Genomic DNA, 15085 nt, shown 5'->3' on the forward strand with positions numbered 1-15085 from the left:
GGACATATCTGTTAAGGTCTTATGAGCAAGTTTTGTTCTTCGATCATCATCATCAATGTCATTATCTTTTGCTTCAAAATTTTCTTTCCTCATTTCGTTCTTAGTAAAGTTGGGTTTTTTTTTCATGAGTTATTGTAAAAGTTAAGATTTTTAAGTTCTATATATTTCAAGTGATTTATTTAAGTAGTGTGATTTCTTGATGGGTTCAAATTTTGTGACTGTAGAAGTATGACAAAAAGAGATCACAGTTAAGGTGAAAATGAGTTCCTCAGTCCATTTCGAGGAATAATCTGTTAAGAGGTGAGAATTTAATTTTTTTCTGCCAAAGTTTGGGTTTTTTCTCTCTTTATTTTTCTCTGTTCAGTGATTTCTTTGCGCATGGTATGATCGGTGTATAAAGTTACAATTTTTTTTTCCTTTCTTGAGTTTGTCTTTATTCAGCATTTTGTGTGTTTTATCCCAAATAAATTGTGTTAGATTTATGAATTTAAGGTTTCATATAGAGGGTAAATTAGTCTGTGCAAGCTCGATTACTTGTGAGATTTTTAAATTTAAGACCAATTTCACTCAAAGCTGAAAACGAGTTTTGCATAATAATCATCAAAAATCTATCTTATAAATTGCACTCAGCCTTTTCATTGAAATTTAATTTGAAATGAAAGTTGAAAACTGAATACAAAAATTTGATTGACATGTCCTATAAATTTGTCAAGAATAGATGGAAAGTTTAGAAAATTGTAAATTCCATTTGAAACCCATTGCTGAAAACAAATTGCTGCTTAGTATGGTTAAGAAAAAGTATTAGAGAAAAATTGTAAGAAAAAGTATTTATATGGTTAAATATTTTTTGTTCGAGTGTCTTAGTAGTAATTATTATAGAATAGTCATTAGTAATATTCCTTTTTGTTTGAGTGTTATATGGTTATTTACACCATTAGATAAGATTCTACACCATTGTACCCCTGTAATTCTTGAATTCCCTCTTATCTAATACCAAGAATGAATTTTATAATTTAGCTCTCAAATTAGACCAAAATCACTTCTTTCTTTCTTCTATTTTTTTTAGAAGAAAATAATGATAACAAGTTTGAGAATGCTGGTATCACATGCTTCAATCATTCTATTTAAGAGAAAGTCTAATAAATTGAACTAGAAGCATAAAAATGGGACGAAAGTAGAGATTGATGCATAAAAATGAGAAAGGGTTTTTTCTCAAGGCAATAATAATATATGACCTTATAACTGGTGGTGTATGTTTTAGCTTAACCAAATCTCTTCACGAGCCATGACAGTCAGACTAGAGACCAGAAATTCAAAAGGATGTGTCAAACACCTATTTTCAGCACTACAGAAAAACCATCATTGAAGTATAACTTGAACCATTTTGTGGTTGAACAATAAATCAGCGGCACAGCCGTTCTAGTGAAATTTTGTAAAACTTTTGCTCCAATGTCATGGGAGATAAGCAATTGAATCTGTAATTATTACCTTACCAAAACGCAACATACGATCTCTTTGAGAGACGGCTGAAGTGCCCAGATCAAGATACAATCTAAGTAATGGAGCACTTGCAAACTGGGCATGATGTTTTTCGGCTAAGCCATGGATCGATACACTGGTCATCGTATAAAAAGAAAAAACACCAAGAAAAAAGAAGTTAGATGCAAGAAGAATTGTTTTGTGTAACGTAACATTCACAAGAGTGAGTCTTACATCTTTGTGAAATTTGTGCAAACAAGGGAGATGACGAATAGTCTCCCCAACGCCGGGGCTTTCTAAACAAATTGCACAAGCTTCTTCAAGGTTTTCAGTCTGTCCAAAACAGGAGTCAATAGCTATAAAAAACCACAGTTGTAAGTAAAGATGCATATATTAGAACATGAAAGAGCACCTCCAACCAACCTGTACTACGGATTGGGGCAAACTATTAATTTGATTAGCTGAGGCACCCGCATGCTGATGATTTTGCTCGTCGAGGGCTAATAACATCTCATAATCATTCCTGAACGAAAAAAAATGAATTAGATGAACGAGATAAATTTCTGTTGACGAACATAAACTGGAAATGTTTTATTCTTTCCTAAAAGCAAATGTAGGACATTATGGTGGCAAGAAATTTTTCAAAGAAATGTAGAATCTGATTTTACCCCCTTGTTCTAACTGGGGTAAAGGATCCCGATCTCAATTCTAGATTTTTTCTAGACCTTGGATCCAATAAATTTAAGCATACAGTGTGAAGAGCATAATATATCTCGTGAGCAGAGGATGTGCCCTAAATTATTCTATTGAAATTCATAAAGAAAAACCTGAAACAATGTTTACAAAGAGACTGCTGATGAGCCAGCCAATTTGGTAGAACTGTAACTTATGAAGCCATCAGCTTTTACGATAAAAAAATCAGTTAAAAGCATAAAATTGTTATGTGTGGGTAACTTATAACTTAAAAGTGTTGTAAGTTGGAAAAGTAATTTTAGTGAACCTTTTAACCAAAGTGTAAAAAATTATCAAGATCAACAAAATGTACAATTTTTTCAGAATTTTTATAATTTAATGATAATTTTTTATATTGATAATATCTACTTCATCCAAGTATTTTTACAACAAATAATAATCTAGAAGATATAAAAAACAATAAATCAAGTTATCAAAATAGTCATATGTAGAATTGTTAAATAATAAACAAAGATAACTTTGTCAATTTCAAATTTTCAATAAAAAAGAATGAGAGGTCTTCTCATAAGCTAAAATCTTAAGTTGAGTTGAGTCAGCTTTAACTTCAAAGTAAAGTATTTAAAAAGTTGTTATTTACATGTTTACCAAACAACTATAATTCAAAATTTCTTAAGCAATTTTTAGCTTTTCTAAAAGCTTAGGACCATGTAGTAATACATCAATAAATGAAGGGATGGTATAACAATCAGAACAGTCACAAAAAAGCAGATTTTTCCCAATTATAAATTAGAGTTCAGAGAGTATATCTTGAAAGATAAAGATAAATGGAAAAGAAAATAAAACTCTTACTCATTGAAATCACGTTGAACTTGAAAAATGTGATTACCCATGTCCCCATCATTAAGATCCCCTACAGCAGCCTCTAAAGCTTCCAATATATCTAGTCTCTGGAACAGAAAGCACTAGGTTGAATGTCATTGTTTCAAGGAAGTAAACAAATAAAGATAGGAAGTACATCAGCATTGCACAGGAAATACTTCAGAGAAAAAAATGCAGGAAAAGAGGATATGTGCACCAGCACTGGATCATCGAGATTCGAGAGAAAATAAAATAACACATGATGGTGCTCCAACTAACAATAGTACCTACTACTCTAAAGTTGATTCAACTATAAAAGAGAAGTCCTTAAGAATGGAGCTCATCTTTACGGTAAGAGTTTTCAGTTCTTTCTAGCCATTAAGTTAAAAACTTTCATTCTATCGGGTCAGGTAACTCATCATATTAGTAGATCACCAAGAAGCATAAAATATGATATTAAAAGCTCACAAGGTTCTATGTAAACATGTATACTTACTGATACAGGTTTCAACAACAATGTATCCATGCAACCAGGTACCTTATATACAATAAATCTCTAGATAAATATTTAAATTTGGTAAAATGTCCTAATAATTGTGACTAATGGTGATTATATCACACGACAGCTAACTCAATAAGTAATGCATGTGAATAATCATTTCAGCATTTTCACATACAATTGAATCACCTGAAAACTGGAAAACAGTCGCATCATGACATTTTAAGGAGTAAGCAAAACAAGGCCATAACTACTTGAAGCTAGAAGTATCCAAAGAAACTTGCTAAGCTATCAGATGAAGATAATGCATAAATATTGACTCCGTTGTAAAAATTAGCAAAGAATCATTACCATCTAGTTCTAACTTCATGTGTCTGTGTGTACTCCCCTTAAAAAGTTACATCTGAAATTAAGTTCCATTGTTCTGACGTGTAGAGATACATAATACATGCTAAATATGTAATCATAAAAACGTTATACTAGTGGGGTTATCTAATCTATATCAACGTTTGATCTCAGTTATATTCTAGGATTGTAGACTGCCTAAACACCAAGAAAGGAATGCAACAAAGAGCATGGATATGATAAAAATTACCATGTCCAAATCCATGTCCAAAGGAAATCGAAAGTTTCTCCCTCTATTTGATACATTATAATGCTGTCTGTACATACGACTCCTTAGCTGTGCCATTCTACTGGAGGTTGGGGCACGAGCCCCAGTCAATCTCCTATTTGGAGGATTCTGAGTCCTATTTGATCGGTTCTGAGAAGACCTTGACCTTGGCTGTCTTTGTAGCAGTGACATCTCTGAGCCTCTCTACAAATAACAAACCAAATTGTGTTAGCAAGTCATGGCAACGGAAACAATCGTCATTATACCAGACAAGATAATCTGAAAGTTATTCTACCATCGATTCATCATTAGAAATTTATCGGGCTGTAAAAGCTCCTGTGCATTATCTTTCATAATTCAGTTTAACATTACCCCAACAAAAAATTGCCATTTTACTCTTCACATAAGTAATAACAAGCTATAAAACAGTCAACCAACTTCTTAAGAGACCAGGTCATTAGTATATTGGATAGTAAGCATAGTGCTATACAATTTGATAAGCTTTTCTTTTTCTTTTTTTTTTTTGTCCTTCATAAAAGCTATATATATGTAGTATGTTCCCTTATAAGCGGGCACTACCCTTCTTTTCTTAACATGGTGATATTTTTGTTAAGGTGGTCAAATGGACTCAATGAGAATTTACCGGTGATACCCCATCATTTGAGACATGATGTTATCAACATTCTTAGAATATATAAAACCAACAAGAAAGAGGACAGTCTACTTTTTTTCACATAAAAGCAAACTACTTCACTGAAAAGTGAGAAGCTTACATTGGCCTCTGCAAACCTTGGGTAAAACCTCAACCGAAATTACTTTTTTCTAACACACACATCAATAAATTCATTGAACACCTAACATATCTCCAACATTGCTTAAGTTTTATCTTCACTAATAATGATTTAATTCATACAACATCTAATAATATTCCAAGGACAATAGTCAAACTAAATATGCACTAATGACTTGACCATGGATTCCAAATTCAATACTACAATTGCCTCTCAAATAACCCAAATTTAAATCACTCACAAGATGTGAATCATTTTGACCTGCACCAGAAGAACTATTCTCCTGCCGCTGCATTGCCCATGCAAAATGTTCATCGATCTGCTAGAATGGCACAACTATGAAATCTTCACATAAACATAGGATATGAGGAAATTGATTGCAAATCGTTTATTGGAAAAACCTACCTCACTGCCTCCAACTATAGGCATCTCATGGTATAATTGTTCTTGGAGTTCACGAGCCAACATCTCATCTGCTTCGACTTGTCTTGCCCTGGCCTCTGAATCATCATTATCTGTACAATCTAAAATTTGTGGTGAAGAGTTTCTGACTGGAGATGACAACACATCAACTTCAATAGCTTGTCCTGGAATGGCCCGAGACCGAGAACGATGGAGCCTAGATGATCTTGTGTTTGTTGATTCCTTGGAAGAACCAAGAAACAAAACATCTGAGTCTTCCAAAATGGATGTAGAGCATTCACCATTGTTCCTAGAACTAGAAGGAGATCCCTGTTTCTTTAGCCTTTTGGGAAGAATCATTTCTGCACGAGGTGCTCCTCTTGACTGTTCCATTTGAGAGACAGAAGGAGCTGTTAACACCTGATTTTGACCTTCTGCAAAATCACATTCAGTCTGAGAGTTTCGTCTACTCCCAGTTCTTCTGTCCAATGGTTGGTGAAATGAATTTCTACGACCATCCATTTGCCTGGAAAGATGCAAAGCCACATCCCCCATAGAATTATCCAGTTTCCTTGAATTATTATGTGTATTTCTCCAACCGACTAAACTTTGAGAGCATCCAGATTCATCTCTACCACCATTGCTGACTCCTTTCGCCTCTCCAGTACCAGTTGCAAAGCTGCTGCAGAAATACAAATATGTGTAATATCTCATAAAACGGCAAGGCTGTAGGCAGTAATTGTAAAGCAGCAATGGCTTATAGAGATGACATGCATACATAATTTTGCTAGTATGTTATAAACAAAAATATACCACAGTTTGAGAGGTCTATAGTATAGTATTAGTATCTACCCACTCTTCCCTAAATAGTTAATTAGATAATTGTAGCGTCTCACATTGCTTAAAGAGAAGGTTGTTGGCATTTATATTATAAGAAAAGATGCCACCTTCTTGTGAGATAGGTGCCAAAGTGGACAGGATCTACACAAGGGTTGGTCTTAAGGCCAAAGATGCATGTCAACCATATGCAAGAGAAATTAAAAATAAATCTAAAATCAACAGTGTTGTGAATAAAATACCTGCTAGCTGCACGGAATGATTTTCCCTTCTGCTCGTTTGGTGTATCAGGAATAGTGAATACAGCCTTTCCTTTCACTCTTTCACTACTACCATTCTCTTCCGCAATTACATCACTTAGATCTACTAGGGGTTGTGGACAATTATAAACCACATTCCCAGCATCACTTTGTTCAATGTTTTTGGAACTGTTTTTAAGTTGTTCCACTTTTGCTACATTTTGTGGAGAGATACACCCACCTCTTACCAAACTTATTCTCCGCATGCCTCTAGAAGTGGTAACAGAATGAGGGGACATATGTCCTCCAGTTTTATGTTGGATATCAGGGGACAGACTGATTACTTCTCTACGATTCATATCTAAGCCAGAACATTTTGAGGCATGCTCATCAATCTTTTCCTTCCCCTTTAAGGCATTTCTTGTCTTAGAAATGTCTGGTATGAAAGATCCCGAAGAATTGTCACTTAACGCTGTTTGTCCTTTTCTCTTATCTTCAGCCAAAATATGTGTTGGTGCACCATAAAGACAAACAGTACTGCCACGCTCGGCGTTACCACTTTGTTTTGGAAAATCAAAATGTTTACTGCTATCTTGGAAATTTGATGATATATCAGTGCATATGGTTTTTCCTTTGTCCATGTTTCTAACTCCACTAGCTTGTCTTGCTCTGTGGCCAGAGCCAGCGGTTTTGTCCACAAATGCTCTCCTAAACATGTGAGCATTCTGGGAAGCAGATGAATTTTCCAGTGAAGAATTAACATTATGGATGCCAAAATCTGCAGTTGCTGGATTGCCAAAACTTTTTGGTGGTTTGATAACTATTTTTCTACTACGTCCATTTTCAGGGACAAACTTATCCCTGGACCTCAGTCCATTTGAAGGGTTTTCATAAAAAATATCCTTAGTCCTACGACCGAAAAATGACTCGCGTCCTTTTCCAACAGATTCACCGTCAGTAACATGTCGTCGGGCAGCTACCCTATCAGGTGTGTCAGGTACTTCCACTACATTATCAATATCCATTTCTTCCCGGTTGAACATTGATTCAGATACATCCACTACATTATCAATATCCATTTCCTCCCGGCTCAACATCGATTCACTAAACCTACAACTCACATCCAATTCCAATCAGTATGGAACCTCCCAAACTAATAACAGAAGTTTCGAAATTAGCCAAAAACTAGAAAAAACTGAGGCTGAAATCAAGTTGGTGCAGAAATTGCAACGGTAAATGATGTAATATGTAAGATAATAAATAAATTTTAAACCCTCTTACCATTTAGGCATCTACTGAAAGCAATTTTTGAAAGGAAAAAGAAACTGATTTTCCAAACAGGTACCAAAAAAACTTTTAAAGCAAAGTGCAGACAAACATGGCAGGTATCATAATTTTTATACATGCTTCCAGAAAAAACAATACACATAAATCCATATATATGAGTGTGTGTGTGTGTGTGTGTATTCTGCGCATTAGAGGAAGAAATCAAACAAATTTATAATAAATGCCAGAAAAATTTCACACAAATGAGAAATTGTATAAAAAAATGGAATGAAAACTAAAGATAAATGGTCAGGTATAGATTTTAAGTGTGCGTATATATTTTAAAATTCAAATAATTTTTTTTATAAAATTTATTTTTTAAAAATGCAAATAAATAGAGAGAGAGAAAAAAGAACCTACAGAAACGAAAACGTTAGCTCAGAAAAATGAATCACACATCACAAAAATCAACTCCATGGAAGGCAAAATTTTGAACTTTAAATATTGAAATAAATCAGGAAAATCCCTAATTCAAAAATATTAATAAAAATAAACAATCAGATGAGACCAAATCATAGTGAAATTCAATGAAAAAGAAAGAAAAAAAATTAAAAACTCTACTAATAGATTTACACCAAGAAATTTTATATTATCTTAAAAAAAATTACTAAAAGGAAATACCTGAAGGTAACGTCGTTAATGTTGATTGAAATAACAAATCGATAGGAGAAAGAAATTATAGAAATCTCCTTCTCGATCGACTTTGGAAAGGTTTCAATCTATCGGTGTTGCTGTAAATCCATAACTCCAAGTCTGAACCTCTCCGCCTCCTGCCCTGCGCCTTCAAACAGAATCGGGTCGTTTGGTTCGGTTTCGGACCTCTAAGTTGGTAGCCCAAGAGGCCCAAGGTTTATTTTTTATATATATTTATGGATTTTTAAATAACTTTTTTCAAAAATATGATTTGAAAACAAAATATTTGGATTATGAATTTTATTGGAAAAGAACTATTTAAAAATAATATTTCAGTTTTTGTAATTATTGATTGGTTTGTGATATTTAATTTTAAATAGTTGTGGGGCCAATTATTTTAGTCTAAATTTTGTGGATTTGTAGAAACCAAGAAATTGTTGTTTTCTATTTGTATATGTAATTTTTGTTCATTATTTAAAAGTCATTATGAATTTATTTTAAAAAATGGTCTACCAATCAAGAATTATGGGGCCATTTATATTTTAATTTTCAAAAACTTAGAATTAAATTTGAATGGTGAATCAAAATTTTTTTTTTTTCAATATGGAAATCTGATTAAAAAGTTAACAACTATGGAAATTACAAAATGGTATATATATTGAATCTCCATAATGGTCAACGAATATGACCGTAAAAATTCTCTAAGTTACGCTGAAGAAAAACTAATAGGTACCAAAAATTTTCCACATGATCAACATTTTTCTACAATTCTCTTTCATTGCATTGAAGACGAAACCACCATTGTTTTCGCCGGAGATGAAACACCATTTTTCAAAATCATCATCTAACTTCATTTTTCTTGATTGGGTAATAGGGAGAAAGGTAATTTCCCTTGAAAAAAACTAATTATGAAATGATCTGAATGATTCTAACTATTAGTTAGATATAAAATTTCATTTTGAATTCCAAACTGTCAGCATTTCATGTTTTTTGCTAGCTGTTCTTATTTTTCTACAAAATTAACCTGGCATTTTAATCCCCGTATTTTTTTTAGTTAGATTATGTAACCTGGTACATGGCAGAGATAATTTGATAGAGTTTGATGAATTTACTTTGGTTTTGTGAATAGTTACCTGAAACAGAAAAAAAAAAAAAAAAAAAGAAAGGTAACTTGATATATGTATCGATGTCTTTTTTTTTAGTTGAATTGTGTAACCTGGTACTTGGTTTAATTAATTTGATAGAGTTTGATAAATTTGCTTTGGTTTTGTGAATAGTTGCCTGAAACAGAAAAAAAGTAACTTGATATTTGTATTTCTGTCTTTTTTTTTAGTTGGATTGTGTAACTTGGTACTTGGCTGAATTATTTTGAAAGAGTTTGATAAATTTGCTTTTGTTTTGTGAATAGTTGCCTGAAACAGAAAGAAAAAAAAGTAACCTGGTATTTGTATCTCTGTTTTTTTTTTAGTTGGATTGTGTAACCTAATACCTAGCTGAATTAATTTGATAGAGTTTGATGAATTTGCTTTGGTTTTGTGAATAGTTGCCTGAAGCGGAAAAAGGTAACTTGGTATTTGTATCCCTGTCTTTTTTTTTTTTGAGTTGGAATATGTAATCTGGTACAAGGCTGAATTAATTTGATAGAGAATTATGAATTTGCTTTGGTTTTGTAAATAGTTGCTTGAAACATAAAAAAAATAACCTAGTATTTTTATCTCCACATTTTTCTTGAGTTGGATTATGTAACCTAGTACCTGGTTGAATTAATTTGACAGAGTTTAATGAATTTGCTTTGATTTTGTGAATAGTTGCTTAAATAAGAAAAAAGTACCCTGATATTTGTATCCCCGCCTTTTTCTTGAGTTGGATTGTGTAACCTAGTACCTGCTGAATTAATTTGATAGAATTTGATGATTTTGCTTTGATTTTGTGAATAGCTGCCTGAAACAGAAAAAAAAAAAAAGTAACCTGATATTTGTATCCCAATGTTTTTCTTGAGTTAGATTGTGTAACCTGGTGCCTGGTTGAATTAATAATTTGATAAAGTTTGATGAATTTACTTAGGTTTTGTGAATAGTTGCCTGAAACAGAAAATAAAATAACCTAGTATTTGTATCCCAACATTTTTCTTGAGTTGAATTGTGTAATCTGGTACTTAGCAGAATTAATTTGATAGAGCTTGATGGATTTACTTTGGTTTTGTGAATAGTTGCATTTGGTGTTATATCTGATACTTTTTTGTTGTAACCTGGTACCTTAACTCTGTTATATGTGACCGACCAATCAAGTTGTTAACTGACAACTCTCTGATTTTTTATATGGACATGAAGAGAAGTTACAATTCTGTAATTGAGTTACCGTTGTGTATACAATAATGTAATCATGCTTCGTCACTAGATATGGTAACCATTTTATAGTTAATCTTATAAATTCATTTTATGTACCAATAAACACATAGCTGAATTATTAATTTTGTATCAGGTTACTACACAAAAGTTTGTCCAACCACATGCACAACTTTCAGAAAATCCACAAGGCTTAATACAGAACATGGGGGTGGGTTACTTGCTACTCCAACAAACCACAAGAGAAGAAAATTAGATGATCCCATTTGAAGTATAAAGCTCAAGTAACCAGGATTGTTCTTTGCCATCTATTACTGAATATGCCAATGAAGTTGTTGAATGTTTAAATCAAACAATAGAAGAATGACAATTTTTCAAAGACGGGAGAATGTTTAAATCAGCACTAAGCTACTATGCCATGTTCAACAACTTGCAGTTTAAAACGAAGAGATCATAACCTAGAGAGTATGTCGTAACATGTGTCGATGATAATTGTAAGTGGTTCATTAAGGCTTATACATTAAAAAATATTGAAAATTTCATAGTTAGAAAATATGTGAAAGTGCACACATGCTCATTGAAGTAATTATGGAGGATCATAGACAAGTAAATTGCAATGTCATTGGGGAACTCGTCAAGACTAAATTCACATCATTCAAGAGAGTACACACCACAAATGATATAGTGAGAAATATGCTAGAAGACTTTGGAGTATCAATGAATTACACAAAGGCATGGAGATTAAGGGAAAAAGCTCTACAATTGGTAGGAGGAAAAACAGATGAATCATACAACAATTACCAATGTATCTTCAAATATCATTTAGGGGGATTGATCAAGCTACAACAAAATCTGATGGTGTTTGAATATCAATCTTAATCAGAGCAACTCTTGACAAAAGTCGATTCTCTTTCACAAGACCCAAAATTTAGTTGTTTTATTACAAGGTTAAAAGAAATAATTGTTGGATTTTATGACCTTGTAAAACCATATTTCTTATGTAACAAATTTTATTATCAAAATCATTTTGTTTATCAATTGCATTGCTCACGTGTTTTATTACTTGATTATTTATTTAATACAAACGTTTATAAAATCCTGAACATATGTAACTAGTTACAATTTTAGTGATTAGGTCACAGTGAATTATAATTGTAATTATATGTTAAAAAATAATTAGCCATAAGATTAAATCAGCACACAAGATTTTCACAGATTTAGTAATCTACGATATGATCAATTACACAATGGTGTGGTCTTATCCAAGACATTGACCAAATATATATGATCGGATGTATTTAGCTACATCGTACTAGGTCCGACATTGATTATTGATATATAAGTAAGTATCATTATTATCAAATCTAATCAGTGTCATAGCGTTGACCATAGGTCAAGTTGATCTCAATTTTGAGTGATAATATTTCTATTAATTATATTATCTGAATCTTTTGACTTGTTCGTTAAAAGCTTACCTTACATGATAGCCTGTACTTACATTTTGGAAATTCAATGGTGTAATTGAATGAGAGTATTTATCATAGATATAAAATCTATAACTTCCATAATAGAAGTGAAAAGATGATTTCATTGATAGCTTAGTTCAAATGGTTAAATGATTGAGTACTCATTTGTGTAATTAAGTTTATAGAATTATCATTTATAATTAACTTAGTGAGAGTTAAGGAGAAAATATCAATAAGGGGTAAAACGGTAAAATTCATCTGACTCGTTAGTAGGTCATAGATAGGGAATTGACTAACGGTAATGGTTATAACAATGGATAATATATTTAAATTAGTGGAAATACATTCTATGAATTCAAGAGTCAAATTTTGAGTCTATAGTGGAGTTACGAGATCGAAATAATAAGTTGTGAGATAATTTATTCTATAAATAAACTCACAATAACTTATTGTAGCTTGTATTCATGTATCCATAGTCCCCACCTCTTATTTGATTAAATTAAGTCTAAATGTCTCAATAAATTGATTTAATTATCAATTTAGAATATCAAATTGACTAGGTCAATTTTGTGATATTTACATGAATTATAAGTTAGAGAAAAGAATAAAGTTATTGTAAAATATTAGACATATTTATTAATAATGACAAATTGGTGTTAATATTAATAAATAATATGAAATCAAGTTTCAAATTATAAAGATTTAATTAATTAATTATAAAATGTATAAATAAAAATGTCTTGAATTTGAGTCCATTGGACCTTAACTTTAAGACACATTATGAGCCCAACCCACATGGTGTAGGCCAGCCATGATAGAGCTTTATTTATATTTTATTGTATAATTAATTTAATTAAGAAAATAAGCTCATGGATGTGTTTATAAATAGAAAGGCTTATACTTATTTGGACCCCGTGTTTTTTCCCATTATCTGTTTGGACTCTGTGTTTTGATAAATTACTTTTTGGACCCTATGTTTTGTAAAATGGTTAAAATAGAACCCTAAACCCGATTTTGGTCAATATTTTTTCAACTAAAATCACAAATAATTTACTAAACTAACAATTCAGAACAAAAATAAAATCATTCTGCGTAAAATTGTGTTGTCATATTCAATTTTTTCTTCATCAAAATTGAGTTTAGGGTTTTATTTTAATTATTTTACAAAACATAGGGTCCAAAAAGTCATTTGTCAAAACACAGGGTCCAAACAGGTAATGGGAAAAAATACATGGTCAAAAAATGTATAAACCCTAAATAGAATGTTATAGCTAGTGTTTTCAGAAGACAAGTTTTTAGTAAGTGCTCAGTTAAAGAAAACCCTAGATTATACTTTTCTAGTCAGTCTCTCTTCTTCTCTTCTATATTTTTATCTTGCGTGTGATAAAATTGCCCACACTAGTTAGACTTGATCAAAGATTGACGAGGAAGATTGTGGTTGCGTTCGTGTTTCAGTTCTTGGCATTTCCTAGCAATCAAAAATGACAAAATGATAAAGAACTGAAAGTGTGGAGTCTTATTAATTCCGTTGCACATAAGTAAGTAATTTATTTTTTTCTCTGTTTTATTGTTTAATTTCAATATATGCATGTTCGATGATTTCTATTTATGTTTGATTAAATTAGAAATTACATAATAATAAGCAAGATCTGTTATATGTGTTATCCAACAAATATATGAGTTGATGTACAAGCCAACCCACCAACCACACCAGATATGGCAACCAGATTGGAAAAAATCTATAAATTTCATGATCAAGCACATTGACATAAAAAAACTTCACCTCCAACAAATTCGAGAATGTCGACTATGTCGCCTATCAGAAAAATGACTCATGGCGAGTTATCAAAGGGACGTAAGAAAGGGATATATTTTCATTGTCATGAAAAGTATGCCTCTGAGCAAAATTAAAAATCTTTTCATGATCAAAGCTCATTGAGAAAATGATGATGAAGTTTTAAGGTCACACTGAAGATTCTTATTCCAAAATATCATTACATGCTATTGTAGGTGATGAATATCCTAGTATGATAATTATAGAATGAAACATGTTTCCTCGTTCAATCATTGTCCTTGTGGGTACAAGAATCACACCCAATTTCACAAGTTTCCACACACTTTCACAATTGGGTTTTTACCAATTTTATAGTACAAGATATTGGATGTCATAGTGGCGCTAGGTGACAAATTGGACAATCCAAGAATATGTAAAAAAACAAAATACCTCTTGAAAGAAATCCTTCCTTATGGATTTTGATGTCTTACCATTTTAAGGTTGTGCCATAATTAGAATTCAATGGTTGGTAACATTAGGATGTATATAAGTGGATTTTATTCAATCTCTCACTTTTATTGTTAGAGGTAAGAAAATCAACTTTACATGTGTTGATTAGTTAGGTAATTATTTATAAGAAGAATATTTTTTAAAAGGAGATTTGTATAGTGTAATGGGCAAAATCTGTCTACATGTTAAAAAAGTCCAACGAGCCAGTCGGACTAGCCTACCAGGCCCAATAAGCCAACATGACTAGCCAGTAAGGCCCAAACTAGTGAAAATAGACTCACATATATTAAATAAACCATCCAAAATGGCCAATCGGTACCCGGATCTGAATCCGGATACACTCAATCTGCTAAGGACCTTGAAATAGTCAGGGTACACGCCACATTTTCCATGAATTTTGGGAAATAACCACGGCAAGCGAGTTAGACGAATCAAGAAGTCGGAGGAGCAACAAAAAAGAAAATGACTATAAGGAAGGTCCTAGGGGCGAAGGAAGGGGCATCTAAGAACAATCACTCTAAACACTCTATTTGATTGATAATATTCTCTTGAGTTGATCCTGTCAAGTAAGTCGAACCAGTCAGTCTGATCTGATCAAACTGTCAAGCTCTGATGGACCC

At 32.3% G+C, this 15085-nt stretch overlaps 1 protein-coding gene across 4 annotated transcripts; it reads right to left on the reverse strand.

Moving 5' to 3' along the window:
- Positions 1-1181: 1181 nt before the first annotated feature.
- LOC133819762 (uncharacterized) lies at positions 1182-8581 on the reverse strand. 4 transcript variants are annotated; one of them, XM_062253096.1, is made up of 9 exons: positions 8359-8581; positions 6415-7564; positions 5339-6017; positions 5175-5255; positions 4125-4346; positions 3022-3119; positions 1903-2002; positions 1714-1812; positions 1182-1615 (listed from the first exon to the last, which is right to left on the reverse strand). In XM_062253096.1, the coding sequence occupies exons 2-9, from the start codon at positions 7506-7508 to the stop codon at positions 1553-1555; spliced, it is 2436 nt and encodes an 811-aa protein (XP_062109080.1). In that variant the 5' UTR covers positions 7509-7564; positions 8359-8581; the 3' UTR covers positions 1182-1552. The 4 variants fall into 4 exon arrangements, with proteins under 4 accessions (XP_062109080.1, XP_062109082.1, XP_062109079.1 ...); XM_062253098.1 differs by having other exon boundaries at positions 5339-6014; positions 6415-7521; positions 8359-8580; XM_062253095.1 differs by having other exon boundaries at positions 6415-7521; positions 8359-8580.
- Between the last annotated feature and the right edge of the window lie 6504 nt (positions 8582-15085).

This window comes from Humulus lupulus, chromosome 2 (assembly GCF_963169125.1).
Source record: "Humulus lupulus chromosome 2, drHumLupu1.1, whole genome shotgun sequence".
Lineage (NCBI taxonomy): Eukaryota > Viridiplantae > Streptophyta > Magnoliopsida > Rosales > Cannabaceae > Humulus > Humulus lupulus.

What these genes read in the sequence shown, in the direction of transcription:
- LOC133819762 (XM_062253096.1), bottom strand. Translation starts at nt 7,508, where the DNA reads ATGTTGAGCCGGGAGGAAATGGATATTGATAATGTAGTGGATGTATCT. An exon ending in TCATTCCGTGCAGCTAGCAG is followed by an intron (nt 6,018 to 6,414) that starts GTATTTTATTCA and finishes GTATTTCTGCAG; the next exon opens with CAGCTTTGCAACTGGTACTG. An exon ending in TGCACAAATTTCACAAAGAT is followed by an intron (nt 1,616 to 1,713) that starts GTAAGACTCACT and finishes TACGATGACCAG; the next exon opens with TGTATCGATCCATGGCTTAG.